This window comes from Carlito syrichta, unplaced genomic scaffold, assembly GCF_000164805.1.
Source record: "Carlito syrichta isolate Samal-C Ts95f unplaced genomic scaffold, Tarsius_syrichta-2.0.1 Scaffold303994, whole genome shotgun sequence".
Taxonomy (NCBI): Eukaryota; Metazoa; Chordata; class Mammalia; order Primates; family Tarsiidae; genus Carlito; species Carlito syrichta.
This window is the reverse complement of record NW_007248090.1, coordinates 209108-235978: the sequence shown is the minus strand read 5'-3', so window position 1 is coordinate 235978 and position 26871 is coordinate 209108. Positions and strand designations below refer to the sequence as shown.

The following is a 26871-nucleotide window of genomic DNA, read 5'->3' as shown; positions in this document are numbered from 1 at the left end:
GCCACTGCACTCCAGTCTGGGCGACAGAGTGAGACTCCAACTCAAAAAAAAAAAGATACCAGCAACAAAAAGCTGAAGATATGAACAGGGAGTAGGTTTAGATTAAATTGGTTAAAAGTTATTGCTAGAAATAGAATGGTCCATTATTCTGCCAATACCTCAAACGTAGGAAGCATTCCGAATTAACAACTTATCACTTTCTAAAGGAGGACTGCTTTATATTCTTTAAAAAGTATTAATAAGAATCAAAGCATGCAGAAACAAAGAATGAAATGTAGGATGCATTTTAAATTAAGCCTGGAGAATCCATTAGCTCCTATATTCAGTTCCATGCCCTTGTTGACATACACTGAGGCTCATTAGGCTTTCAAGAATCACTGCTTTACTCCATTTCAGCAAAGGTTTCAGCACAACCACATAAAGGAAGGAGAATACACAGCTCCAAATTTTTCATTTTTCTTGAAATTTAATAAATTCAATATTCTCTCCTTCTCAAGGATACATCAAAGAAACTGAGTATTGCCTAACAGATCAAATTAAATAGATTTAAATATATACCTATTAACATGGAAAACTCAATAAAGACTTAGTGTCACAATACAGGTTGCAAACTAATCAGACTCTCATTCTGTATTAATATAAAAGGCAAACATACATTAAGACAGTTCTTCTATAGTTGAAGTCTCATTACTATTTTTCCTTGCCAATAGGACTTGGTGGTAACATCAATGAGATAAAACATAGCTGCTTACTGGAGCAGTGTTTTCAGTAAGAAATTGAAGAAACTTTTTGTTAATGAATTTAAAAAATAAAGACTATAATTCAACTTTTAGAAGCCTCACTCCGTACACTTTTAAGTGTGTGCCCAAGATGCACACACACAAAGCACCCTCACCACACACCCACGTAGGAAGAAAATAAAAAGGGGAACTTGAAGGGGTGGGGGGAGAATCCCCTCAAGCTTAAAAACTAATCACAAGTTATTTGGAACTGAAGTAAAAATAAGTTCAACCATCAAGAGCAAAGCACCTTGCAGTTAGTTAAGCCAAAATGACAGTGAAAAAAAAATTACATAGAAAAGACTGAAAATCATCACCAACCACTGTTGACCCACCACCATGAAGGAAGAACTGGTTGCATAGAAAGCTGACCAAAACCTTGAGATCACCACAGAAATTCATGAGATTTCAGGTACTAAACAAACTAAGAGTAAAAGAGAAAAATCCTATGAGTAATCAAAGTTCATTTCATAAATAGACATAAAACTTGAACAGAGGATATACCCAACATGACTCTCAGATAATTCGCAAGGAGCACCCCCAACAAGTTATATAAATTTATTTGGAAAAGAATGAACTCAACTAATTAACCCTAATAAGCCACAAAGTATCCATATTTGTGTACTTACTATTAATCTAGAAAAAACCCTCAAAATCTGAAGAGTACCTTTCCTGTCCTTGGATTATCTCTCAATCTCCATAAAATGGAATATTTCATACTTTATTGGACTCTAACCACGTTTCCCTTATGGTTTTATCCTCAGTCTTTAAGGAAGAAAACACATCAAAAGCAGCATCATCACGGTGTGTAGAATAGCATGTTAATAGACATACTTTCCTTACGGATCTGGGCAGAGGTTCTACTGACTAGCAAGAAGGTCTGTTTCAACAAGAAACCCTCTACCGTTCCCAAATCACATCCTACTAATCAAGCAAGGACAGCTGTCTGATGCTTTTCACTTAGACAGGTGCACTCCCTTCTCCAACCACATCCCCTTTTGCCCAGTCACATTATGCCTGATCAAATATATGCCTCCTCTCAGCTCACAAATATGAATAATTTGTTTTCAATCATATTTAAAGTAATCTAAGATTATGGTTTAGAATTTAGAAAATAATTAAGCAAGCAGTGTTTTATTTCAGTTTAAGGAATTAACAAACCATTTCCTGTCATGCTGCTCCGTTTCAGGACTCCATGGAAGATTCTCTATCTCCACCAGCACAGAACCAGAAGATGTGGAAGGAATCATAGGTGGAGTAGATCTCAAGCCCCGAGTCTTTGAACAAAAATTATAAAAATCACCTATTTTGCCTAGATAAAAGATCTCTTTACCAACAAATACCATACTATCCACACAATGAAGAAACACAGTGTAAACCAACATTTGAGTCTTATATATATCCCCTTAGAGATAGGTAATTTAATTTAACTGAATGTTACTAATTTATTCATTTTCATGGATTTACAGAAAATGTTTTATAGAGTAAAGGTTTCATTTACAATACCTTAAAGAATAAAGTAACAAGGAGTTAGATATTAAACCATTTAAAAGAAATAAGAAAATGTACACTTATGTAAGGTTTTGACACTATGAAAATCTGATTAATAATACTACTGTTACCATAATTAACTAGTGTTCTAGTGTTTTAGAAGCTTAATATTGTCTTACCTGTTGGGAGCCATTACTCTGGGTTGAAACACTATTGTGAACACTGTAATGGGGAAAAAAATCTATTAAAAAGTCATATAGGTTGCTCTGTAAAACATGAATGAAAACAGATTCTTTTTTTCCTTTTTGTGGCACAATCATGGCTCACACGACAGCCTCGACTTCCTGGGCTCAGATGATTCTTCTGCCTCAACTTTCCGAGTAGCTGGGACTATAGGCACATGCCACCACCCCTAGCTATTTTTATTTTTTTGTGGAGATGAAGTCTCACTATGATGCTCAGGCTGATCTCAAGTAATCGATCCTCCCACCTTGGCTTTCCAAAGTGTTGGATTACTGGCATGAGCCAATGTGCCCAGTGAAAGCATATTTATTTTTAAGACATTAATGTTTTGTTTAAAGTAAAAAATAATCTTCTGGTACCTGAAACTAAGAATATTAGATGCTCAGAAAACATCTGTTTTTTATAGGCAAACACTTGCTTTTCTGTAGCCTGCTCATTTGATGTTTCCATCTCTTTCCACGAATATATTTTAATAATTTTAATTCTCAATACTGCTCACTCCTTCTGTAAATATACCTATGTTTTAATTGTTTTACAGGGATATTTCACACTAATCTTGTTTATTCACTGGAAAATATCTGTCAAAAATGGCAAAACAAAGATAGCAACACAAATACCAACATATATTCCTACCCTTTTAAGATTTTCCATTGTCAGCAACAACTCAGCATTCTATAACTCAAAATGCTTTATTAGTAAGTTAGAAACTTCTGTGTGTACTTTTTCTCCCCAAATGACTTGTAAATATGTTTTTAAATCTTTAGTTTAGATTGTACCCATCACTCAACAAAAAAAATACTTACGTAAAACCCTAAACCTATAATATGACAAAACAAATAGAAACTATGGTATGGCAAAAACAAAAATAAAACAAACAAAAAAACCATACAAATATTCAACTGAATAAAAGCCCAAATGAGATATAACCACAACAAAATGAAAAAAAAAAATTCCTTTTCTAAATTTAGGCATTCTAACACAGGATAACAGATATCCCTAAAGTATTCAATAATGTAAAAAAATTCCAAGTTATAAAAAAAAATTCCTTGAAAGTGAGAAAACAATCTACAGATGTAATGACAACACTATTCCAGGAAAACGAGACACAGAATTAAATAAATCCAATCCCTTATTGTTAGTCACTCATCCTCAAGGACAAGGAAAGACTACTTCAGGTACTCAAGTAAATTTAAAAGCAAAAAGCAAATCACTGCCAGTATCAGGTTGGCACAGACTTTTCCACAGCAACAGGATATTATACTCAGCCAAGATGTCATTCTAGTAAAAGGGAAAGGCAAAACTTCCCAAACACAAATAAACTCTGAATACAGCATCCAGAAGCTTATTGGCCGCGGGGGGCGGGGTTGTTTTTAAAGCAAAACATAAACTACCAATTAAGAAAGAACTTAAGAATGAAGAGGCCTTGCTAAAAGGGTAGGGGAGATAAAGAGTTAACTCACTTTAGATCCTATTTTTTATTAACTACATTTCAATTACAAGTTGAGTCACCAGAATGTGTATTTACCACTGCCTGGTTTCAAAGGCAAGCTGTGTCACTAGTTCTGCTCTCTGTACCTTAGGTTACTCATTTGCATGAGATTGTTAAAAGGATTTAATGAATATTAACAAAGAACAGTGATTTTTTTTTTAAGCCAACAAAATACCTAAATACTATTTAGGGCAACCCTTTCAGGTCTCCTCCCACTTTTCTGTCTTCTCAATAAATCCTGTTTTCTAAAAATAAAATAAAATGAAATAAAATAAAATAAAAATACTATTGAATGTAGCTCCGCTGCCAAGGCAATTTTAAAGACTATATCTGTCGGACACAATTTCTTTTTACTAACCATGCTGCTCTTCCCAGAATACCTAATGATCCTAAACCCTAATGAAATCTCATCTAGCCTTGGTTATTCTCTAAAGCTTTTCCTTTAACAGGGAATAATTTTGGTAGGTGATGAGTAAGAAAAACAGAAGAAAAAACACAGTAAGTAATGTTAATTGAATCACAGCTTCCTGTTTTCAAGTAATTTGAAATATAGAAAGCATTATTTTCTGGTAAGTATATTCTTTCACTTCCATGAATGAATATGAAATAAATACTTCTCATTACTGACCTAGTCCAAGCTTCCTCATTGAAAGGACTACATGCAGTAACTGACTATTTTGCTCCAATACCCCATCTACTTATTTGATTTCCTCTACCATTTCTTCTTCTCCTTCCTGTCTTCAAGACTGCCTGCTACACTTGTATAAAAAGTACTAGTAATTGAAATGTCACCTCTTAAGACACCTTATGTTATTAAAGACTCAAGAGTAGTTAGGGGACAAAACACTACAAAGAAAACGACTGACATCAGCCAATTTAGAAACCTTTTATTTGAACAGACATTTTACAGAACTGCAGAGTACAAGGTCAACAAGCTTTTTAGGTCAAATAGTTGTGCCTTTTCAAACGGCACTGTTTTCCATAGTTCACTGGAGCAAAGCTGTTCATGCAAACAGAACTGGAAGGGCAGGAGTCCAAGTTCCTGCTCAGGTTTTCTCAGGCACTATGATGAGTAGTGCTCAACAACCTTCAAGAGAATTGGGTCCCCCAGTACATTTTATTTCTAAAAGTCTTCTCTTTAAAAAAAATTTTTAAAAATATACTAAGCATCCAATTTGCTGAGTTTTCCAGAGCTAAAAGTATCACTAATGAAAAGACACTAACATTTAGCCATTAAAGTTAAATTAATCTTAAATCTAAAAAAGAGACTAAATAAATTTATTTTTTAAAATCAGAAACATGTTAGAGAACATCTTAAAGGAAGATCTTTTTATTTTACAAATAAAACCAATTTTTCAGCTATATTATTGTCATACTGGTCGTGAGACAAGTTAAATTATCACTGATTAAATACTTTGTTTACATTTCTGCTAACTTCACCAACTCCTTACTTTAAGCTCTAATACTCTGTCCCCGCCTCCCTTTCAGACAAGCAAGAAAAATAAAAGTAGCAAAGGCATAAAATTTTGTTTTTACTTAATTAAAATTTAATGATGGAGGGAATTCCTCACTTCCTCCCCGCTCTGCTCATTTATTTACTTTTAATAGCCTACTGACAGCTAAAGAAACTGAGGGGAAGAGTCCTTGGTCAAAAAGCAGAGTGCTTTTGTAGTAAATCACAAATCACAGCGTGGCTTTAATAACTTTCTAAGCAAAAAGGAAAAAAAAAACAAACACCTGAATAGGACATTTCAAGGTGGGGCTGACTATACTCAGTAACCCAAACAACCAACTTCGTTTAAAGAAGCTCTAGTCATATACCTAGCTAGACCATTTTCCTAGATGATTCATAACACTGTAGGCCACAACACAAGTATCATTTAGCAGCACACTGCTAAGTCATATAAGAGTATAGACGAATTCAGAAACAAATCAGATTTGTGGGTATGGAATGAATCTGATTCTTAAACAGGCATTCCAAGAGACTCTAATACATACCCATTGTTAATAAGCATAGAGACTATAGTCTCACTGTAATATACGCTATTAAAATTAATGGAACCATCAGAAGCAAGACTTTCAGAATGGTGATTTAAAGACGAAAGCAGATACTCTCCCCAGTAAAATGAACATTTAACCGGTGAAAATTAATTTTAAAAAAATCATTAAAAGTCTCTGGACTTTGTTCTTTTATCAAGGGATACATACATCAAGTGGAGAAACATTTATTCAAGAACATCTACTAAATCTCATTAAGAGCTAAGTCTGTGGCATTTGAGCCAAGCCTTGCTCTCCTGTTCCTCCTTCCCAATCAGTGTGGTAGCAGCTCTACTCTTGGCAGGTGAAGCCAAAAAGATGGAGCTAACAGTTCCCCAGCCCTCTACACTTTACATCACCTACTTTAGATGTGCTCAACAACTAAGGAAACCACATTACATAACTAAAGTATAAGAACAATGTCTCACCAGATTATCATTACATAGAAATTATAACTTTTTTAAAAGAGAGAAAAACATTCTAAAGTTGAAAAATACAGTAACCAAAATGAAAAATTAATTAGGGGGATTCTCCACAGCAGATCATTAATAAAACAAACAACAACAGATGCTGGCGAGGATGCGGAGAAAAAGGAATGCTTTTACACTGCTGGTGGGAATGCAAACTAGTGCAACCTCTTTGGAAGACAGTGTGGCAGTTCTTGAAAGAATTAGAAATTGACCTTCCATATGACCCAGCAATTCCCCTATTGGGAATATACCCGGAGGAACTCAAATCATTTTACAAAAAAGATACCTGCACACGTATGTTTGCTGCAGCTCTATTCACAATAGCAAAAACATGGAACCAATCGTGTTGCCCATCGAAGCTGGACTGAATAAAAAAAAAAAATGTGGTACATATACACAATGGAATACTATGCAGCCATAGAGAAGGACAAACATATGGACTTTGCAGCTAGTTGGATGGATTTAGAGTCGATCATACTCAGTGATCACAGAAACAAAGAACAGAGTACCACATGTTCTCACTCATAAGTGGACCTTGAACAATGTGAGAAACTGTCAGGGGATTGGCAGCTGAGAGAAACTGCTAGGGGAAGATGGGGCATACCTCATCAACAAGGGTACCTACATAATCAATGTTTGTATACCTAACCCTGAATTGTACTTCACATCTTTATAAAAAAGAATGAATAAATAAATTGGACTCACCTGAAAAAATAAAAAATAAAATATATCTCATTTAGTTCCAACAAAAAAAGAAAAAAAAGAGAGAGAGAAACATTCTGGAATTGAAAAATACAGTAACCAAAATGAAAAACTAATTAGGAGGGCTCTCCACAGCAGATTTGAGCAGGCAAAAGAATCAGTAAACCTAAAGATAGGTCCAGCGAGATTATTCAATCTGAGGAATTAAAAAAATAAATAAATAAAGAGAAATGAACAGACTGAGAGACCTATGGGACATTGTCAAGTGTAGCAGCTTACTTGTAATAGAAATTCCAGAAGGAGAGGAGAAAGGGCATAATGAATATCTGAAGAAATAATGCATAAAAAACTTCCCCAAATTTGATGAAAAGCTATACCATGAAAAAGCAGCCATAAGAAAACTGGACTGGCAATACTTATATCAGACAAAACAGACTTTAAAATTAAAAAAAAAAAGATACTTGCGATAAAGAGGAACATTTTATCATGATAAAAGAACAGTCCATCAGGATAATATAAAGACAAATGTACCTATTAAAAATCCCTAACAGACATGAAACAAAAAAAGAACTGAAGGAAGGCATACACAATTAAATAACAATAGTTGTACACTTCAATATCCTCTTAATAATGGATAAAACTAGGTAAAACATGAACAATGAAATAAAAGATTTAGCCAGGCTCGGTGGCTCAGCCTGTAATCCCGTGCTTTGGGAGGCCGAGATGAGTGAATTGCCTGAGCCCACGGGTTCAAGACCCGCCTGGGCAACTTGGCGAGACCTCATCTCTACAATAAATAAAAAATTAGCTAGGCGTGGTAGTGCACACCTGTAGTTCCGGCTACTTGGAAGGCTGAGGCGGAAGTATCACCGGAGCCTAGCAGGTAGAGGCTGCGGTGGCCGGGAATGTCCACTGCACTCCAGTCTGGGCAACTGAGTGAGACTCCAACTCATAAAAAATAAAAATAAAAAAAAGAAAAGATTTAAACAACACTATAAATTAACTAGACCTAACAGACACTGATAGAACACCCACTCAAAGCCAGCAAATATGAATTCTTCTTAAGTATATACATGGACCATTTTCCTGTATGAATCACAAAATAATAGGCCATAACACAAGTCTCATTAAATTTAAAAAGATCAAAAGCTTACAAAGTATGTTCTCTACCTAGCATGGAATAAAGTTAGAAAAACAAAATGTATGATACCCATAAATAAGAAGAAATTTAGCAACACACTGCTAATTAATCAACAGATCAAAGAAGAAATTATAAATGAAATCAGAAAATAATTTGGATGAGCAAAATAAAAACACAAAATATCAAAACATATTTAATGTAATTAAAACTGCCTAAAAGGCAATTTATAGCTGTATAAACTATGGTTAAAAAAGATCTCAAATAAGCTAACCTTCCACCTGAAAATACTAGAAAAAGAGCAATCTAAACCTAAAAGAAGTAGAAAGAAAAGATTAGAGCAAAAATTAATGAAATAGAAACAATTTTTAAACTAATGAAGCAAAAAGCTGGCTCTATTTGAAAAGACCAGGAAAACCTTTGGCTAGATTGACCAAGGAAAAAAAAGAAACTAAAATTACTAAAAACAGAAAGAAATGAGGGGACATCAGTACTGACCTTACAGAAATACACAGAAAAAGGAAATATGAACTATATGCCAACAAATTAGATAATGGAGATAAAATTGACAAATTCTAGAAAGAGACAAACTGCCAAAATAACTCAAGATGAAAAAGAAAATCTGAATAGATAACTAACAAGAGATGATTAATTTCTATACTTCACATAAAGAGAAAGTCCAGGCCAAATGACTGTAATGGCAAATTCTACCATACATCTAAAAATTAATATCGCCGGACTCGGTGGCTCAGCCTGAAATCCGGCGCCTTTGGGAGGCTGAGGTGAGTGGACTGCCTGAGCCCGCGAGTTCAAGACCCGCCTGGGCAGCGAGACCTCATCTCTACAATAAATCAAAAAATCAGCCGGGCAAGGTAGCGCATGCCTATAATTCTGGCTACTTGGAAGGCTGAGGCGGAAGGATCGCTGGAGCCCAGCAGGTCGAGGCTGCGGTGGCCGGGAGCGGCCACTGCACTCCAGTCTGGGGGACAGAGTGAGACTCCAACTCAAAAAAAAAAAAAGATAAAAATTAATATCAATGTTTTATGAGCTCCTCCCAAAAACCAGAAGAGAAGAGAACATTTACTAATTTATTCTGTGAGGTCAGCATCAGCCTGATGCCAAAAACCAGGCAAAGACATCACAAGAAAAGTATAGACCAGAATCTGATGAATACAGACATACAAATCCACAAATATGCTAGACAAACCAAATTTGGCAACATATAACATAAAGATTATACACCATAACCAAGTAGGATTTATCCCAGGAATAAAATTGCTTATTTGCAAATCAACCTTTGTTCTTTGAGTTCCTTCTGTATAAGGATAATAACCTATTATCTTTATATCCTTAGTAACTTGTCTAATGTATGTCACTCTTACCATGAATCTACCCTCACCCCATTCTTTACTTCTTGAAACTGCTTTATTTTCTTCATGCCAATTTTATCAGGCATTATGTGTTTATTTGTTTCCTGCTATAACCCCAACGCCTGGGGACAACTTGATACACTGACAGGTCTTCAACAAGTATTTGTTTAACTAATTATACCAACTACATAAATTCCAAAACATTCTACATTAATTCCTAAGTTGCAAGACATTACTCACCTGAGTTCTTCAGGTTTTGTTGTACTTGCTGACAGAAGAAAAAAAGATAAGATCTCATTAGTCTCATCTTACATGATTAACTGCTGCACTATTTATCAAAGTATAAAATCCTGACTAATTGCCTTAAGTCATGTTTTCCAATCATAAATTTGAAAACCTTCATGAAATGGTTTTTTAATTTAAATTGTCGATAATGGCAATTATTTCTTTTTTTAAATAAATAAATAAAATATGTATACATCTCTTACTTTAAAACAGAACCACCTGTACACTGCCACAGTGCGTTAACTGATCATGAACCATTATCAGTGGAAAACAAGAAGTAATTTAGGGTTTCAAATAATCACAAATGAAAGATTTCATTTATACTTATGTGTTATTTACTTAAGAGCCACATCAGAAATTATGGATATAAATCAGATCTGTGAAACATCAGATCATGGCAGTTGTTTTCTGGTAAGGACACTGACATAGAAAATACTCAAAATTCAATTTGTATTTTAACAAATTCAGATTAGAAACCAAACACAAACTTTAAATTATTTGTCAAAGTAAACAATGCTTGTTTTTACATAACCGATCTTTTTTAATTTTTTGGTAAATACACGGTCTTGCTATGTTGCACAGGATGTTCTTCAACTACTGGCCTGAAGTGATTCTCCCATCTCAGCCTCTCAAAGTGTTGGGATTAAGGCATGAGGCACTGTGCCTAGACTTTTCTTTGTTTCTATTTTTTTACATAACTGATCTTAAACAGCAATCAATATGTATGAATTTGAAAATGCCTATGATATATTGATGATTAAACTTAAACAACATATTTAACAGAACCCTCAATACTGTAATATAATATGAAATAATTTTTACTTAAAATTCATCAGGTCAGGTTTGGTGGCTCAAGCCTATAATCCCAGCACTTTGGAGGCAGAAGTGAGAGGACTGTCTGAGCCCACGGGTTCGAGACCAGCCTGGGCAACTTGGCGAGACCTCATCTCTATAATAAATAAACAAACAAAGCCGGGCTCGGTGGCTCAGCCTGTAATCCCACGCCTTTGGGAGGCTGAGGTGAGTGGATTGCCTGAGCCTGCGGGTTCAAGACCCGCCTGGGCAGCGAGACCTCATCTCTACAATAAATCAAAAAAATCAGCTGGGTGTGGTAGCACATGCCTGTAATTCCGGCTACTCGGAAGGCTGAGGAGGAAGGATCGCCGGAGCCCAGCAGGTCGAGGCTGCGGTGGCCGGGAGCGGCCACTGCACTCCAGTATGGGCGACAGAGTGAGACTCCAACTCAAAAAAAATAAAAAAATAAAAATAAATAAACAAATTAGCCAGGTGTGATGGTGCATGCCTATTTTCCAGCTACTTGGAAGTTTGAGGCTGGAGGATCGTCTGAGCCCAGTAGGTCGAGGCAGCGGTGGCCGTGAGGGTGCCACTGCACTCCAGCATGGGCAACAGAGCGAGACCTTCAACTCAAAAAAAAAAAAAAAAAAAAAAAATTCATCCATCACATGACAATGTTTTTAAAAATTCCTAAGAATAAGAGATGTCTATGAAGTTGTAAGTCAGAAAGAGAAACTGTTGCTCCACAGAAACACTGACATAGTCAATGCAAGCAAAATCTCAGACATCACCTAAATTGGGTTTAAGATGAAGTTTAACTGCAGCTAACAATATAGACAATTTTTTCCACTGTGTATCTTATGAAATTGATTCTGCCAGGAAAAATGACTGGAATAAACCTAAGAAGATTCAGAGGTTACTGTCTCTCAAGTAAACAACACCAGCATATAATCAATTGTCAAGGAAGAATGGTCTTTTGAAACAGGGTTGCACTTCACCTTTCATTTGTAGAGTTCGACGAGAATATCGTTTGCTGGGCCTTCTTTCAAAGGATGTTGACCTTCTTGCTTTATTGGTTTTTGTGGTCTGATACTCAGTTTTCCCACTAACATAAATAAGGCATATCAACAGGAATAAAAAAAAAAATTGAAGTTTACAGTAATCAGATACACATAAGTAAGTCTATATTCAGGGTCTCCTTAAAAGAATCATCCCGAACATCATCCTAAAGGATCAACTACTAGTAGTCTTGATGTCTCGCTTTACCATATCATTCTTTCACTCTTTAGACTTTTGTGAACTATTCAAAAGATTATACTGTTTTTTGTTCTCTTAAGCAAGCTTATCGCCTAAGCATAAAGTTTGGAATACCCACACTTTTATGGAAACCCTCTCTACAATCCATCCACACTCCTCAGAGCAAAGCATGTAATTAAAATAAGATTTTCATTTAGTTTTCTAATTGTGATACACTTTTTAGAATAATTTTCCAGAAATGTTTTTAAGACTATCATCCTGCTCTCCTTGATTTTCATTTAAATTCTGTTAAAAAAAAAAATGCCTCCTCACTTTTAATAGAGGCAGAATAGAAGATCTCTTACATGAATTCCAACAACTGACTTGCTACATTATTGGTACTATCTGTTTGTTCTTTAAATTGCACTGCTTTCCGTGACATGCTGAAAACTCATAACCAATAACCTATTCTCCAGCAAACTAAGATATTTGTAACTCATGAAAACAAATAAGCAGCCATAAGGATAATGGAACTTAAGGATTATAAAGACCCACAAGTGTTATGCAAATTAATATCCCACTTGGAGCAACTGATACCCTTTTTCTACATGGTATCCAGCAGTTAGATGGAGAGTTCAACTCCCGTTTAATAAATATAAACTGGGAGTTGGTAAATAAAGTAAATGTCAAGAGGGATGTAAAATCCATTATAGAATTACTGTGTTTTCTCATCTATTCAAGAAATTACAACCAATAACAAGAGCACTCTCTCTTTTGTATTTTGGCCAAGGGAAGACTTTGCCAAATCTTTCTTTTTCTTTCTCTGTGACTTAATTACAATTATAAAAGGAGATGGTTGACCTAAATTTTTCGGCCTGTATGCAAGAGTGAAAGATATAGAAAAAGCAGTTATTAAAATTAACCTATATCTAAATCGTGATCCTAGTCGAATAAATCCCGATCGATGAGAACTCTTTTGGACAGGGCCTCGAAGGCGGAAGAAGGCATGATGCTCCACAGCACACTTCCATAAATGTTTGCAGGCTTTTGGATGATCTAGTCTAAAAACAAATGTATGCTCCTGTTCTTTGCCCTGAAAAAAGAATGTAAAGAGAGGTGATTATTAGGTCAAACAGTCCTGCCTCCTATTTCTGATACAAATACAACCACAGCAACATCAAGAAGCAAACAATAAAGCATCTAATTTGCTATGAAACTCACTCTTATAAAGTGAGTTTCACTCTATCTACATAAAAAGGCAGAGCTGAAATCAAGTCGTGCATTTTCTCAGCCAATATGAAACTACTTCTAAGAGTGGCCTCTCCATTTACATGATATCATTTGTCAGAGGAGTAAAAAAAATGAGACTTCACCTGCTGCTTTTTGGGATATAACTATAATTTGTTATATTTATTTATATATGTCATATTTATATAGGAAATTTTAGCATTTATAATTATATATAAATATAATTTAATAATATAATTACCACTTAAAGGATCACAGAAGATCTGGCAACATGTATCAACAGCCTTAAAAATGTTCACTTTTTTTGTTCAAATAAGCACACACCCAGAAGTCTAATTATGTCACATTCACAACCACTACAGATTTCACATTAACACCCCATTTCATAGATAAGAAAACTGAAGCTCAAAGAAATTATGCCCAAGGTCACATAACCAGTAAGAAAGGAAACCAAAAATGAACCTAGACAGTCTGGCTCCAGAACCTTCATACAAACAACTAAATTAGGGAAAATAATGTTCTAAACACCAAAAGTCATACACAAAGATTTTCCTCACAGTCTCATTTATAATAGCAAAAACTGGCCCAAACCCTAAATGTCCAAAGAAAAGAAAAAGAGAAACAGTTAAATAGTGGCATATGTAAAAACTATAGAATAAATGAATAAATGATGAACAAATGAATGTGTTATTATTTATTATATAATACCATAAATAGGTTTAAATGAATGAATTTGATCAATTCATTAGTCCACATACAAAGACAAAACAGGCAAGCCACAAATATATATGATTTATGTAAATGTTTAAAACAATTCTACAATGTGTTATGTGTTATATTTGGAAAAAGTTATAAAATATGTATGAGCATAATACTCTCCAAAAATGGTGACCAGCTATGGGGAAAAAGGGATAGGTAAGTTAGGGCATTAGATTTTAGCTATATTATTTACTCATACATAATTTTATTTACCTATTTCTACAAGAAATCTGAAGCAATATAAAAAATGTTTAATCTAGATCATGAATAAAATGGTTACTGGTTTTATAATTTTTGTACTTTTCGGTTTATTTAAAGATACTATTAAGATAGCCAACATGGAAATGCTAATTATCCTGATTATTACACACTATATACATTTATCAAAATACCACTCTGCATGCAATAAGTATGTACAATTATTATTTGTCAACTAAAGATAAAAGTGGGGGAAACAAAAGTAAGCCAGGTAGTGGAAGATACTTGCAATATTAGTATATAACAAAGAGCTAGCATTCAGAATAAAGTTTTTTCCTTTTTTTTTTTCTTGAGTTAGAGTCTCACTCCATCACCCAGACTGGAGTGCAGTGGCACGCTCCTGGCCACCGCAGCCTCGACCTGCTGGGCTTTGGCAATCCTTCTGCCTCAGGCTTTCAAGTAGCCAGAACTACAGGCACATGCTACCATGCCTGGCTAATTTTTGACTTACTGTAGAGATGAGGTCTCGCCAAATTGCCTGGGTGGGTCTCGAACCCGCGGGCTCAGGCAGTCCACTCACCTCGGCCTCCCAAAGCACTTGGGATTACAGGCTGAGCCACCGAGCCTAGCCGAGATTTTTCAATGAATAAAATGCACATGAGCTAATAGAAAAGTGGGCAAAAGACTTTAACAGGTGTTTCATAAAACAGAATAAGCAAATATCCAATAAGTTACATAAATAAATGCTAAACCACGGTAGTCATCAGGGGAATGCAAATTAAAATGACAAAAGATTCTACTACCCACTAGAATGGCAAAAATTTTAAAAAATGCCGAACATTAGCAAAAAAACACAAAACAATAACTAGTGGAACTTTCACACACTGTTAGTGGGGTGCAAATTTGTATTAGATACTTTGGAAAACAGTTTGGCAGTATCTACAAAAGCTAAATACACGTATATCTTAGAGTTCAGAAAAGCACTCTTTTAACAGTGAAAATCAGAAACAACCCAAATGTCCAGCAACAATTGAAAGGGTAAGTAATAGTGGTCTATTTATAAAATGGAATAGTATATAACAATAAGAACAAGCCAGCAATTAGTTGCCAAAAAAATAACTGAAGTTAACAAATTTACATACCACAGATCTGTTTGAATGCTTTCTGAATTGAGAATAACTTTTGAATGCTGAATCATAGTCACATCTTTTGAAGTCATTTTAAACGGCAATTAAACTGAACACGTAGTGCCAACAATAAATAATAACTCAACCAAATGTGCTATGACAAGTCCCCACACATGCAGACAATGATAACTATATCGCAACTGTCCCCTAGTCAACAATGATTTTAAGGCACCTCCTAGTATTAAGATGCATCCTCATTTTTTCAAAGATGTTAAAAAAAAGTGTGGCTAGAAGAAACAGTTTTTTCCCTGTATAGCTTTTTATATATTTTCAATTAATAAATGTATTAAGTAACTGTATCAAAACCTATGCAGAAATATTAGCTAACTGAACTGAGCTGCTTTTGGGTTTTTAAAAAAATTTAATACATAGCTGATATTTATACACTAAACCATGATAAGTAATTTTTAAAACCTGAAACAAGGAGAACAATTTCCACATTATCAGAAACATACTATTATGTTAACAGTGATGCTTAATGTCCATGACCTCCTTGAGGGCAGAGATAAAAAAAACTTATTTTTCTTTCCTTCTCTAGTTTACACTGAATAAAGCAATGCTTGATCTTTGAGCAAAGAAAAAAATAAAATAAAATAAAAACTCTAAGATCACCATACCTTCACCAAAAGATTAAAAGACAATTTTGTAAATGCTTAAAACCTAAGCAAACTACAAATCTAAGATGATACCTAACAAATCAGTACTGGGAGCCCTTTGATCTCCCATTCCCTGTCCTTCATAAGAAATAAACATTTCAGAAAATATAAATGAGAAAAAAAAAATCAAACTTATTCAAAGCTGAAATCACCCTGCAATAACACCTCCAGTAGTCTGAAATCTATGTGAACTTTTCTTTTTGCAAAAGTACTATCACGTTTTTTAAAACTCATACATAAAAATACTACTATACCATTCACTTACTATATTATCCTACGTATTTCACGTTCTTCCTACATCAATAATTATTTTTCTTGGCCTCATACCATTTTAGTGTATGAATGTGTCAACATTATCAATGGTACCATAAAGATACATGCCCACATACGTTTGTAGACTTGTTTATTAGGTACTTTGATTTTACCATTTACCACACTGTTACAAAAGCTTATCTAGTTATTGGACACTCCAACTACACTAAAATTTCCTTGAGACTACTAACCTGATAAAATAAAAAGACAACCACTACAGTATCTCTATTTCATTTATGAATAACTTTAGTCAAAACTGGTAGACTTACTAATTGTAAAGCAATGCAAGACCTACTAATTGTAAAGCAGTGCCCACCCAATATACAGCGGCAATGAATGTGACACAACCAAGCTTCTGATAAACGTGTTTCTTTTATTTTACTGATATTAAGCAAAATCTACTGAACCTTCATGTATAAACAAAGACCATTTAACAACAGAGGTAATATTAGAGAAAAGTGACCAGACCAACATCCAGAGGCAAAAACTTGAAAAAAACAAAAATTTGACTGTACAGGAGTCTTTACTTAAATAATTTCTAAAGTCATTCTTTTTCCCAATTATGATATTTGATCAGGTCCACATAAACCCAAAACAACCACAGCAAATCACTGGAGGGCTACAATCATGATGCAGAGTAATACTCACCTAATCTCAGTTTTTTATTTATTAATATTTATATTGGAATTTACACTCATATTTTCTCATGGCACCTTTATGGGACCAATAAAAAAGAACATGGGCTGGGCGTGGTAGCTCATACCTATGATCCCAGCACTTTGGGAGGCCGAGGCAGGAGGACTGCCTGAGCCCAGGGCTTCAAGACAAGTCTGGGCAACTTGGCGAGACCTCATTTCTACAATAATCAAAAAAATTAGCTGAGCATGGTGGCACATGCTTATGGTTCCAGCTACTTGGAAGGCTGAGGTGGAAGGATCGCCTGAGCCCAGCAGGTCAAGGCTGCGGTGGCCATGAGCATGACACTGCACTCCAACTTGGGCAACAGAGTGAGACTGCGACCCAAGAAAAACCACCAAAAATGAAAGAACATGAACAGAAAATGTCCAAAAGAAATAAATTAATAAACAAATGACCAAATGTTAACATCTATACATATTAAAAGAAGGTCAAATTTAAAACAAGAGCCAGAAAAAATAAACATTAAAAAAAAAAGTTAGTTAAAAGATAAAAATCCAATACTGACGTTTCAGCCAAACTCACATACTTTTTCTTCACCTACTGCTTCTCATACTTCACACTGGTACTACCAAAATGCAGTATTATTACAAGTAGTAGTAACGAGGAGAAAAATATGATTACAAATTATAAATAAACTATAGCCATAAAAATATGCTTTCATATGATCCAAGCTAGAAGAGAAACATAAGTAACTTTATTTATTTATTTATTTGAGACAGAGTCTCACTCCGTTGGCCAGGTTGAAAGTAGTGGCACAATTGCGGCTCACTACAGCCTTATCTCCTCAGTCCAGGAGATCCTTCCACCTGAGCATCAGTAGCTATGACTACAAGCACACACCACTCTGCCCAGCCAATTTTTCTTTTTTTTGTAGACATGAGCCCTCACTATGTTGCCTAGGCTGGTCTCAAACTCCTGGACTCAAGCCATCCTCCTGCCTCAGCCTCCCAAAGTACTGGGATTACAGGCATGTGCCACCATACTTGGCCTACATAGGAAACATTTTTTAAATGAGGGAAGTGTAATTACCTAGGAAAGAAAAAAAAAATCAAAGAACTAGATTTCTAAAACATTTTGCCAGCATTTTATTATACAATGTTTAATTATACAGAAAAGTTGCATACCCACATACATACTATCTAGATATAACTGCTAACATTTTGCCCAGTCTGCTTTTATCTATAACTATCTGTATGTATGTGTTAAAATGTATTAATTTGCATTTAGTAAAACTGGTTTTGCCTTTTCCAGAATGTCATATAATAAATGGAATAATTCAGTACATAACTTTTAAAATCTGGCTTCTTTCACTGAGCACAACACATCTAAGAAGGATTCACCTGTGTATCAATTCGGAACTATATCATAACTGATAAAAAGGTAACCCTTAGTTCAAAAGGTTTTGTTTAATATATTATTAGGTATATCTTTTTGACTAAACTTTTTGATCAGTTACTAAAGAAATAAAGTCATGGCTGTGCCCAGTGGCTCAGCCCCTAATCCCAGTACTTTGGTAGGCCGAGGCAAGTGGATTGCTTGAGCCTGCGGGTTTGAGACCAGCCCAGGTAACTTAGCAAGACCTCATCTCTACAATAAATAAAAAATTAGCCAGGTGTGGTAGTTTGCACCTGTAGTTCTGGCTACTCAGAAGGCTGAGGCAGAGGGATCGCTGGAGCCCAGCAGGTCGACGCTGGAGTAGCTGTGAGTGTGACACAGCACTCCAGCCTGGGCAACGGAATGAGACTCCAACTCAAAAAATAAAATAAAGTCACTTCACTGTAATTTGTTATACACCTCAGATATATTATCAATGAAGAAAGAATAGACTTTTATATTATCTTTAATCTTAAGGGCAGAAAATCATATTTTTAGGATGGCATGACCCAAGTCAAGAAATTATATAAAACATTAATTATACTAAGTTTCTGTTCTGTTCTGGCTGTTTAAAACAGTGAGGTACACTTCGCCTTTCAGAGACTTAGTTACCACATAACACAGTCATTATTAGATAAGCAATGCAATACAAATTAATTCTTACCTGATCATCATCTTCTACAACCACCAAGGTTAACTTATTCTTTTTAAAATCCAATCTGGTTATCTTGGGCCTATAATGATATGAGAACAACAGGCAAATTACAAATAAATGTCCTCTAAATATGTATTTTTTAAAAATTTCTGTTTTTACTTCAATCACATTTAACCATCTAACTTCTGAATTGAAAATTGATAAGAGGGTAAATGTAATTTGCATTGCCCATTAAAAAACCCTCTGTAGAAAAAGACAGGATAACAGAAAAACCACAGTACATGTTTCAAAAGCCTATCTTTGACAAAATCAAGGCTGCATACTTATGAGAGTAAAAAGTATTAAGGAAAAAAGAAACTGAAGAAATGGATATGCTTCATAGGCCCCAACTATAGTGTAAAAAGTTCTTTAGGCCTAGGTAAAATGGTTTCAGCGAGCTTTACTAAAGCAATATAAATAACTGCAGGAAGAGGGGAGGAGCCAGCAATGAACTGGGTACCGCTTACATAACAACTACTGAGTGCCATGCACCGTTCTAAGTGCTTTACAAGTATTAACCCATTTAATTCTGAAAACAATTCTGGGAAGAGGCACAAAAGGTCCTTTCGTTTATCTTTCTGTCTAGAGCATTTTCAGGCCTGGAAACAACTTCCATCTGCCCACTGGACGACCTGGATGTTGTTAAAAGCTGAAAAGGAATTAACACCCAAGGTAGAGAGTGATAAATGCCACCGCTTCCTCACTCATCAAGAGACAACTCTAAAGGTGTTATACTGAAGTCTCTACAGACAGTCCCTATCAGAACACCTGAATGTAAAAATAAATGAAATACCATCTTCAGTTCTTTCAGGGAAATAATTTTCAACCCAAAAGCCCACCTCATCCTAATTATCAAGAAAGAGTGGGCCAAGTGCAAAGGTTCATGTCTGTAATTCCAGCACTTTGGGAAGCCAAAGCAGAAGGACCGCTTGAGCCCAGGAGTTTGAGACCAACCTGGGCAACACAGCAAGACCCCATCCCAAAAAATTTTTTTTAAAAAGGAAGAGTAAAAGAAGAACAAATCACTTAAGGCATCCAAGGATTCAAATAATTCACTTCCCTTTTCTTAGGCAGTTACTTGAGGATACACAACAGGAGGGAAGAAGCAAAGAATGAGGGAAACATGGGACGACCACATAGGATCACAGTTGAGAAAACAGGAAAGGGAAGGTCCAAGAGAAAAGCTGGACAGCAGCTTGAATAGAAAACAGTTCCAATGAGAGCACCAGAACCACTTGATGCAACCTTTGATCGTCTGAAAAAACTTGAGGAGAAGACAAAGGTAGGCAATTTAAAGGGATCTGTGGGTGTATGAGATAAAGGAAGCTAAGAACTCTAGAAAATTTCTAAACAGCAAGCTATACAGAAAGGAAATGTAGTATCAGTTGTGAGTTCAAGGATTTCAGAGCTGACCAGGAAAAAGCAGTATCGCACAAGAGGCTTCACTGAGCAGTGCTTAGAAAGGGTGGCATGACAGAGGAGGTTCTGACAGGAGGCTCCGAGGCAGGCAGCAGCAGCGGCTGCAAGGTCACCGCCCAGGAGGGGAGGAGGGCAACGAGACCCCCAGGAAGCTGAGGAGGCGCTTAAGCGTCTCCAGGCCGGCGTTCAGCAGCAAGCCGGAAGTCGGAGAGCTCAGAAAAGCAACAGTGTGTCTGTCATTTACACCTACAGGGCTTGTCCTATCTATGGCCAGCAGATGTTGAGGTAGAGCTTCATGGGGTACACAAAGCAGAAAAAAATATATACTTATCGGGCTATATGCAAAGCAAGTGGATGAATAAGAATTTGAATTTCACACCAGAGGGTTTTCAGCTAACAGTTCTGGCCTACTGTGAAGCAGTGAAAAACAAAGGGGCCAATGTACAGGGGACATCTTTGGCCCTTATCTATAATACAAGTACATTCCTAAGCTCTGTACTAGTTCTGACACAGACATAATAATGTAAACACTATCCCCAATTCTCAGCTTTTAGAACACCAGACAAAACTTGAAGGACTAAATTATAGTTATAGAAATCCAAGTAAAATCTATCCTTGATGAAAACGTCAATTCAATTTAAAAGTATAGATGATAGGCCAGGTGCAGTGGCTCTCACCTCTAATCCCAGATGAAGGTAGGAGGATGGCTTGAGCCCAGGAGTCCAACACCAGCCTGGGCAACACAGCGAGACCTTATCTCTACAAAAAGTCAAAAAATTAACCAGGCATAGTGGCTACTTGGGAGGCTGAGGTGAAAGGATCACCTGAGCCCAGGAGTTGGAGGCTGTGGTAAGCCATGATCATGCCACTGCATTCCAGCCAAGACAACAGAATAAGCACCCGACTCCAAAAAAAAAAGAAAAGTATGAATGATAAAAAGTGGAACAGAAAGAGGACACCTTAAAAAGAGTGGTGAAAGTACTAATATCCTTCCTTCTTCATGATAGGAAGAAAAGGGATAGTGGAACAAGAAATACTAAAAACTATGATATAAACACATGAAAGGAGGGACTATATTTTAAATGAAAACATTTAATATACATACAAATATAAAATACTTATATCAAGATATTTATTTTGACATATCTTGAAGTTAATGGAAAATATAGCTACAAGAGTTTTAAAAATTGCCTGTAGAAAGTGGGGGAAAAAGATGCATAAAAGCACAAGAGACAGTTACTGTCATTTACAAGCTATGCAAGACTCTGATTTCCAAACTAGTTTCTGTATTAACTTTATATAACTGTTTTCATTCATTAAAAAATAACAGTATCTTTGATAATAATTCTTGCTTACCAAAAAAATAAGCCAATTTTGGTCTCCCCTTCAAAAACAAGGACTCCTGTTGGGGTTAGTCCCAAACTATAGTCATTCCCATCTCTAGCCTAATTTAAGGAGAAAAAAATGTGTTAGTTTTATTTGCATGAAACAATTTTCAATTTTATTTCCACCTTGAATTAATTATATACAGGTTAATATTAATATTCAAGACATTTTCAATAATTAGAGCATCCAAAATAAAATTCTCAGAAAAATTCACATATATATATTTATAATTAGTCACTGAAACACTATAGTTATAAGGTATGTCGTCTTCAAGGAATACGGGTAGTTATATCCCACTACAAAAGTCTTTCCCAGATTCTTCCTGTATTCTATTTATCACTCAAATAATAAATTTTGGAAAAGACTGCCTTTCTGGGGAAATGTTGCCAGTTAAACCAGAAATAATTTAAATCACTACACAAGCTGTTCTATTAGCTTACCAAGGTCCTCAAGCTACACATTTTCAACTTTGCTTTCTGAATTATTTTAATTTTAACAGAGCCTAGTCAGCTTAAGTAATATAAGATAATAGGAAATGAAATGGCTTCAAAGTTTTAAAAAATATTAAAAAAAAAAAAAAGCTTAAAAGGACTGAGCTTCCTTTTTAAGGAATTTGGTTGTTTCTCTTCCTTCTATAATGAACCTTTCCGTGAGATTCTAGTCACTCAGCATTTATCTCAACCCTTTAACCACAAAATCTCAGTACCCAGGCTAGCTTATGCTCCATGCCCTCCCCTATACTGAAAAACTCCAGTCACTGTGAGTCCCCACCGAACACATTTTTGAAAAAGCATAACAACACAGTGCTTACCTTAACTACATGCATATCAACCCCATACATTTCTAGCCACTTGGCTTTATTCAGATAATTGGTTTCAGCTTGTGCTGGTGTCTGACCTCTGAAATTTAAAATACAATTATTTTAAAAACTATACACAAAGGATAGAAACAGAAGAAAAGGAATATGAAATAACTACTGTAGTAATGTTGAAGAAAGTGTGTGGAAATGCCAAGTACCTGTATTCTTTCCATTTCTCAAAAATAGCCAGCTCCATTTCTTCAGTCTGAATGGGCACGAACCTGAACTCAGAGACAAGTTCAGGACTATGCTCAGCAAGATCATAATCACCAAGTTCAGCTACAAACATAAGTTCCAAAAAGTTATGTTTTGTAAATACTAATAAGTATTTCCTATTGAATCCTTCCTAAAAAACTCATTTTATTAATAATAATTGCTAAAATTCTTTCTTTTTTTTTTTTTTTGAGTTGGAGTCTCACTCTGTCGCCCAGGCTGGAGGGCCACCGCAGCCTCACCATGTTGGGTTCCGGCAATCCCTCCATCTCCGCCTTCCAAGTAGCTGGAACTACAGGCGAGCGCTACCATGCCCGGCTAATTTTTTGATTTATTGTAGAGATGAGGTCTCGCTGCCCAGGCGGGTCTCGAACCCACAGGCTCAGGCAATCCACTCACCTCAGCCTCTCAAAGGCGCGGGATTACAGGCTGAGCCACTGAGCCCGGCTAAGATTCTTTCTTAAACTATAGGAATTTGTCATACCCAATTTCAAAAAAAAATCTAGTTCAGACTTACTACTTATTAGTTCATACACGCAAATCACATATTTGTTTTTGGTGGTATATTTTTAATTAAATGTCTTTCTTTTAATGTATGCACACCTTGGTGCTTAGGTTTTGAAAACCACTTTCTAGACATCCACAGAGAAATACCCTTTGACCTCGTAGTGAGTAAATTAAAAAATTCAGCAATCCTTCAAATATAGCAATCCTTCAAAGACAATCAACTGATATCTATTAAGAATACTGGGCCAGGCACATTGACTCATGCCAGCAATCTCAGTGCTTTGGGAGGCCAAAGTGGGAGAATTGCTTGACACCAGGAGTTCGAGATCAGGCTAAGCTACAAAGAAAACTCCCATCTCTACAAAAAATAATAATAATAATAATTAGCCAGGTGTAGTGGCACGTGTCTGGAGTCCTAGCTACTTGAGAGACTGAGGCAGAAGGATTGCTTCAGGCTCAGGAGTTTGAGGCTGCAGTGAGCTATGATCATACCACTGCATTCCAGCCTGGGTAATAAAGCTAGACTCTGTCTCTAAAAAGAAAAGAAAATTACTAATATACACAGAACATGACACCATATATAACTATAAAACATATTCCCTGCCTTCTGGGAATTTTAAATTATTAATCCTAAAGAAGTAACTGAAAATAACTTTTAAAAAACCAAGTAAGGAGGCTGCAGGAAAAGAACTGGACAATGCACAAACATTAATGTACCCATCTATGGTTATCTCTAAACTAACTGTGGGTTTGGAGAGAAAGAAGAAAACAGTAATTCTAATTTTCTATTCTTTTGAAATGTTTCCTTTAAAGAAATATCTGACTTGTATTAAAACATTACCATTTTGATTTTTAAAAATCCAGTGGGTGAGAAAAAAATACATGAGAACTACCTTGAGATAATGACAATCACTCTTCTATTAAACACCTATTCTACATACTGGATATGCTATGATGTCATTTAACTTCACAGAAATCTTAGATTATATATATTAACATACTCATTTTATTATTAAATAAATTGCTCTTTTGTCTGGACCACAATGTCTTTAAGAAGCACAAGTGAGTTAAAAGTCAGAGTAGAATACTGATACAAGTTGACACAAAAACAGTATTGCTTTTTTCTTGCCCATGATCTGAATCTTTTGAAATTCTTTAATTAAACACACACACATACACACAAAATTCCACTTCAGTTTTAACAGTTAGCATAAGGATTGCTTACCTTGCAGATTATAAGCTGCCAACTGCACTGCTGTATCAAAGGGACATTCTAATCTGAACCAAAACACAAATTTGTTGGACAAGTCAATATCATACCTTTTATTTTTTAAGATAATTGGAAATAATACATTATGACAATCACTTTTCATAACTATAAATTTATTTTCAACATAAGTTTTTAACGTCCAAGAAAATGGGCGGTTTACCTTAAGTAACTAATACTCACTTTCCACTGAGAATATCTTGTTTTAACTGAAGAACAAATAAATACCTAGGAAAAATAAAAGGCACAAATTTAACTAAACAGAACAATCTACTGTGAAAAAAATAATCTTATCCTTCTAATTTGAGACTACTTTTTTTTTGTATTTATTTGGCCAGGTACGGTGGCTCACAACTGTAATCTCTGTAAGCACTTTGGGAGGCCAAGGAGAGAGGACTGCTTGAGGCCAGGAGTTTAAGACCAGCCTAGGCAACATAGTGAGACCTTGTCTCTATAACAAATTAAAAAAAAATTAGCTGGGCATGGTGGCACACACCTGTAGTCCCAGCTATTCAGGAGAAAGAGGCAAAAAGAAAGTCAAGAGCCAACCTGAATAAACTCCTAGTGGCCAAAGACATATATTTTGAACATCAATAAACATAATACTGAAATGAATTGAACAAATCAATCCTGTTTAAAATCCCTGAGTTGATAGCAATGCTTAAAAAAGAATTCAGGCCAGGTGCAGTGGCTCATGCCTGTAATCCCAGCATTTTGGGAGGATGAGGTAGGAAGATTGCTTTAGCCCAGGCATTCGAGACCAGCCTGGGAAACATACCAAGACCTTGTTTCTCTACAAAAAATTAGCTGGGTGTGACGGCTCACACCTATAGCCCCAGCTACTTGGGAGGCTGAGGCAAAAACACCACTTGAGTACAAGAATTGAACCCAGGAGTCAGAGGTTGCGGTGAGCCATAACTGTGCCACTGTACTACAGCCTGGGTCACAGAGTAAGACCCTAATCAAAAACAAAGCAAAACACAACAAAAGCTCACTAGTAACCTTTGGAGGATGCTAGCAAACTGATTCTTCATTTTGAAAACTGATAAAGAAAAACAATCATATTCTTAAAAAACATTGTCCTAGAATAAAATTCTATTATCTGAGTTATTATTACCAGGTGCCAGGAATCCATTTCATTAGCTGTCTACAGATTGGAACAATTATAAAGACAATCTTTCAAAACTACAATACCCTTGGTACAACTCTAGGTAGTGTTCTTACCGGGTTAGTTCTTCGCGAAGATTATTTGGTTCTGAGGAATAAAACTTAACTCGAAGGTGCAGACAATAGGGTGAACCAACTGTCATTAAAAAAAGGGGGAAGGGGTTAATTTTTTAAAATTATTATTTATTTAAATCATTTAAATTTATTTAAATTATCATTATTATTTAAATAATAATAATAATTTTCAGCCAGTATCTCAAAACTGAGACAAAAGATAACAAGTTTTAATGGCATTTTTTCAGGTTGGATCATAGGCTTAAACCTGACACAAAAAGATCTCTAAATTTTAAAAAATGTACCAACTGTCATATAGTACTATCACAATAATCTCTTATCCCAAGAATAGATCACGCCAGATTAATTCTAGCAGTTCAGGGCCAAATCTATCAAATAAAAGCCTTGACTGTGCAACCTCCTAACAGCCCTGAAAACCTCCTGAGCAGTGTATCTTGAGAGAACCAAGGAATGTCTATGTTATTCATTGCTCGTAGTGAGTCTTCCCACACACTTTCAAACTCACTTCAGCTAGTTCACTCATCTCTATATTCTCAGTGGTCCCATTATTTTGTAAAAACAAGTGTTAAGGTGCCCTGAAAACTTTTACAGTACAGAGGTCAAGCTGGATAATGTACTGGACGCTGCATTTCCCCCCAAGTACTGCTAGGAATAATACAATTTACATGAATTGTTTCATTTCATTATTCTTTTTTTTTTGAGTTGGAGTCTCACTCCGTCGCCCAGACTGGAGTGCAGTGGCCGCTCCTGGCCTCCGCAGCCTCGACCTGCTGGGCTCTGGCGATCCTTCCACCTCAGCCTTCCAAGGAGCTGGAA

The 26871-nt window shown here is 35.7% G+C and overlaps 1 protein-coding gene across 1 annotated transcript in view; it reads right to left on the bottom strand.

Moving 5' to 3' along the window:
- Nucleotides 1-26871, bottom strand: part of EPB41L5 (erythrocyte membrane protein band 4.1 like 5) — a 141084-nt gene that overhangs the window by 74697 nt on the left and 39516 nt on the right. The window contains exons 5-16 of the mRNA XM_008059330.1: nucleotides 26038-26116; nucleotides 24997-25041; nucleotides 24772-24824; nucleotides 22985-23105; nucleotides 22779-22866; nucleotides 21938-22026; nucleotides 19133-19202; nucleotides 12959-13128; nucleotides 11798-11904; nucleotides 9960-9987; nucleotides 2450-2492; nucleotides 1941-2056 (exon numbers count right to left, since the gene is read on the bottom strand). Coding sequence (XP_008057521.1) covers nucleotides 1941-2056; nucleotides 2450-2492; nucleotides 9960-9987; nucleotides 11798-11904; nucleotides 12959-13128; nucleotides 19133-19202; nucleotides 21938-22026; nucleotides 22779-22866; nucleotides 22985-23105; nucleotides 24772-24824; nucleotides 24997-25041; nucleotides 26038-26116 — 1009 coding nt within the window. The remainder of the gene's footprint in view (nucleotides 1-1940; nucleotides 2057-2449; nucleotides 2493-9959; nucleotides 9988-11797; nucleotides 11905-12958; nucleotides 13129-19132; nucleotides 19203-21937; nucleotides 22027-22778; nucleotides 22867-22984; nucleotides 23106-24771; nucleotides 24825-24996; nucleotides 25042-26037; nucleotides 26117-26871) is intronic.